At 36.6% G+C, this 3371-nt stretch overlaps 1 protein-coding gene across 1 annotated transcript; it reads left to right on the top strand.

The window, feature by feature from the left end:
• The first annotated feature begins 2336 nt into the window (after positions 1-2336).
• LOC120353557 (pickpocket protein 28-like) lies at positions 2337-3054 on the top strand. Its single transcript, XM_039437586.1, has one exon. The coding sequence runs from the start codon at positions 2398-2400 to the stop codon at positions 3052-3054; it is 657 nt and encodes a 218-aa protein (XP_039293520.1). The 5' UTR covers positions 2337-2397.
• Positions 3055-3371: the final 317 nt, after the last annotated feature.

The following is a 3371-nucleotide window of genomic DNA, read 5'->3' as shown; positions in this document are numbered from 1 at the left end:
CCGTAATGTATAATATGAAACCCTAATCTGAGTACTTAATAGTTTGTATTTTATATTTCATATTATTATTTATCATTTTTGTACTTGCTGTATTGTGGAATAAAGAAGATTCTTGATTGATTGAGTTCAAAAAAGGTGTGTCACAGGCTCAAACCTGGTAATGTTTTTCCATGAAAAAAGCGGTGTTAACATGCTCATTCATTGGGAGATTACAGGAGGCAAGTGTTTGATGGCCCATCAGGTCACATATCAGTTCTATTGTTTTCATCAAAATTCAGTCTACCAGACCAAGTGGAAGCATATTCAAGTCATTTGCAAGTAGAACTTTTTTCTTAAAGATTACGTCCTGAGGACTCCAGTTATGGAATATATCAATAATTTTACATAATACATAATCAACAATAATTTTACATAATTCAAATCTGAGTAAATCAAGCCTAGTCTTGCGTGTCAGCAAATTCTAGATACAAATTCAGCGTCCCAAAGTACATGTAAAACCGACAAAAAATTCTTTTGGGGCTGTTTCCTGAAAAACGATCATTTGACTGGACTAATATTAATCTTAAGGTGCGTACAGATTTACGCGCCGCGAACATGAGCAATTCACTTTTAATCAGCTGATGTCAAGCTTTTCATATTTGTATCTTACCGTTTCTGTAAAAATACAGATATAATCAGCTGATTAAACGTGAATTGCTCATGTTCGCGGCGCATATATCTTTACGCACCTTTGTAATACTTGAGAACAGAAATAAATATAATGAATACTTTCTCATTCTACTCCTTCTGTTTCTCTCCTCCTGTTCATCTCCTCCTCCTTCTTCACCATCTTCTCCTTCTCCTCCTCATGTTTCTCTCCTCCTGTTTATCCCCTCCTCCTCCTTCTTCACCATATCCTCCTTCTCTTCCTCTCTTCCTCGTCATTCATCACCACCACCTCTTCCCCCTTCTCCTCCTGCTACTCCTCCTCCTCCTACTCCACCTCCCCCAACTCCTTCCCACTGCTTGTCATACATTGTGCTGAGTGGAAAAAACAATTAGTTTATGTTAATTAATTTGACCTCAGAATCACTTATGAGTTCATCCAATTTCGTGGGGCTTATTGAGATGACATGATGAACCTTTCCATGCAAATCCCAATGGAAATAACAATATCACTCAGAATATGAGTTGCATACACAAAATAATTACTATGAAATTATTATGAAGTAATATTGAAATGGGAAAGGTAATTGAGATGTAGCTTCTTTTCATGAATAAATTGTGAGTGAAGTGGCACTGCTGTAATATCCATTTTGTAAGCAGTCTGCTACAAGTTCAGGCCCAGGTTATAACAAATTCTAGTGAGTGGTCTAGTTTGAAGTGACAGGATCCGTATCCTAGTCTTTGTGCAGATATCTACCCAATTGAGTGATCTATCATCTACTGTGTATATTGTTTGTTGTGATCATCACACTCATGAACGAGGCTGCTCCAAGAATTCCACATCAAAGACAGATGAGGAGAAGGGAAAAAGTGAATCCCCATTTCAAGAACTTTGTGAAGAACACTTCATTACATGGGGTAAAATACATTTTCGGTGGTAACCAACATTGGATTGAGCGTGCTTTCTGGTGTATAGTCGTTATGGGATTTATCATCTCATTATTCTCTATATATAAAATGAAAATGAATCAATGGAAAGAATCTCCCATGACGATAGAATTGGCAAATACTCTTCAAAACATTTCTACGCTGCCTTCTCCTGTTTTGACGATCTGTGGTCCACTACGAATTACAGTCAAACAAGTTAAATATCTTAAGAAAAAACTTGGTAATAGAATATACAAGATTGCCGATATCTTAGGTATGCCCAGAAAAGCTTTTGATGAGAGGTTCAATATAAGTTCAACTGAAAATGTTACAGATAGTGATGGAAAGCGATTTGTTGTATCTGATTCGAGTCTTAGAACTTTTTTTCGTTATATCTCAATGAGTGATAATGTATTATTCCAGAGCTCTTTCTTTTATTCGTTTGGTTTTACTCCAACTTTCACGTTCCGGGGACTCTGCCTGTCCAGAAACTTGCTTCCACCTTCCAAGATTTACAAAAAGAATGTGGTACGAAATTTTTTACGCAATGATCTAGAACTAACAGAAAGAGAAAAGTATAACCTAAGTGTCAAGCTTCGATTGGGTACTGAGACGATTAATGGATTTCCGTCATATACAAAGTATTGGTCACGCAAAGACAACATTCCTCCTCCAGCTCCAATAAAGTTTCCAGCATTGGTTAACGAGCCAGACACAACTATATTCTCGGATAATTATTTTTCAAAAAGCCTTAACATCAAGTTGATTGGCAGAGGAACACTACAGATTACAATTCACAATCCTTGGGAAGTCCCAAGTCCATTCATGAGATGGCATAGTTTTCTACCATCAAAAGGCACTCGCATTCTCATTGAACCTGAACAAATCATAAAATATCCTGTCGATGATAACGATTTTCTGTACAAAGTTTCATCTGCCAAGCAATGCTTCAACACAACGGAGAAAACATTGGACTATTATCGATATTATACACGACAAAACTGTTTAATGGAGTGCTCCACCAAAAGAGCATTGCGAGAATGTGGATGTGTTCTGTTCTTCATGCCGCACAACAAATCGACATACATATGCTCTGATGAATACAGCTTCTGTGCGGTGGATGTTGCAAAAGCCACTCATTATGACACGGGTGAAAAGAAATTTGTAGATTCTTGTGACTGTTTGCCATCTTGTAACTACACAGACTACAAGGTGATATCTTATGAACCAGTGAAAGAAACCGGAATGTTTGACGTGTATCACAGAGTTGATATTGTATTTAGGAGCGACGTTTTCCATCCAAAAGTTCGAACCTACACATATAATAACAATGTGATGATGGATGCAACTGTTGTCTACTTGGATGCATTCCTAGGCATAAGTATAATGACTGTAGCCGAAATATTCTACTACATTTTGTTGTATGTTATTGATTATTTGAAAATCAAGATACAGCTAATGCTTGATGGACTATACATGTAATGAGAACTACATTGAATAAAGAATTCGAATTATACTCTTTCTTTTTCATTCCAACAATTTCCATAAGAACGTTCAAATTCATATTCTTATTGACCCAAGATAGATGATTTTTCAACACTTGAATGAATTCAGCAGAGTTGGCTTAGTGCCTTATGCACGGTTTATATCGGCTCAAACTGGGTTAAGTCAGAAATTGGTTCAATATTGGAATAGGAGAATCATAATAAGTATGACTATTTCATCATTCAATCCATGAGCATTGAACTGATAAGCATTGATGGTGCACAGGAGAAGAATTGATTCTTGTTTCAGAAGTT

This window comes from Nilaparvata lugens, chromosome 11, assembly GCF_014356525.2.
Source record: "Nilaparvata lugens isolate BPH chromosome 11, ASM1435652v1, whole genome shotgun sequence".
In the NCBI taxonomy this organism is placed as follows: Eukaryota; Metazoa; Arthropoda; class Insecta; order Hemiptera; family Delphacidae; genus Nilaparvata; species Nilaparvata lugens.
Note: the sequence above shows the minus strand (reverse complement) of the source record. Positions and strands in the feature narration are given on the sequence as shown.

Coding starts and splice junctions, on each gene's coding strand:
- LOC120353557 (XM_039437586.1), top strand. CDS start 2,398: ATGAGATGGCATAGTTTTCTACCATCAAAAGGCACTCGCATTCTCATT.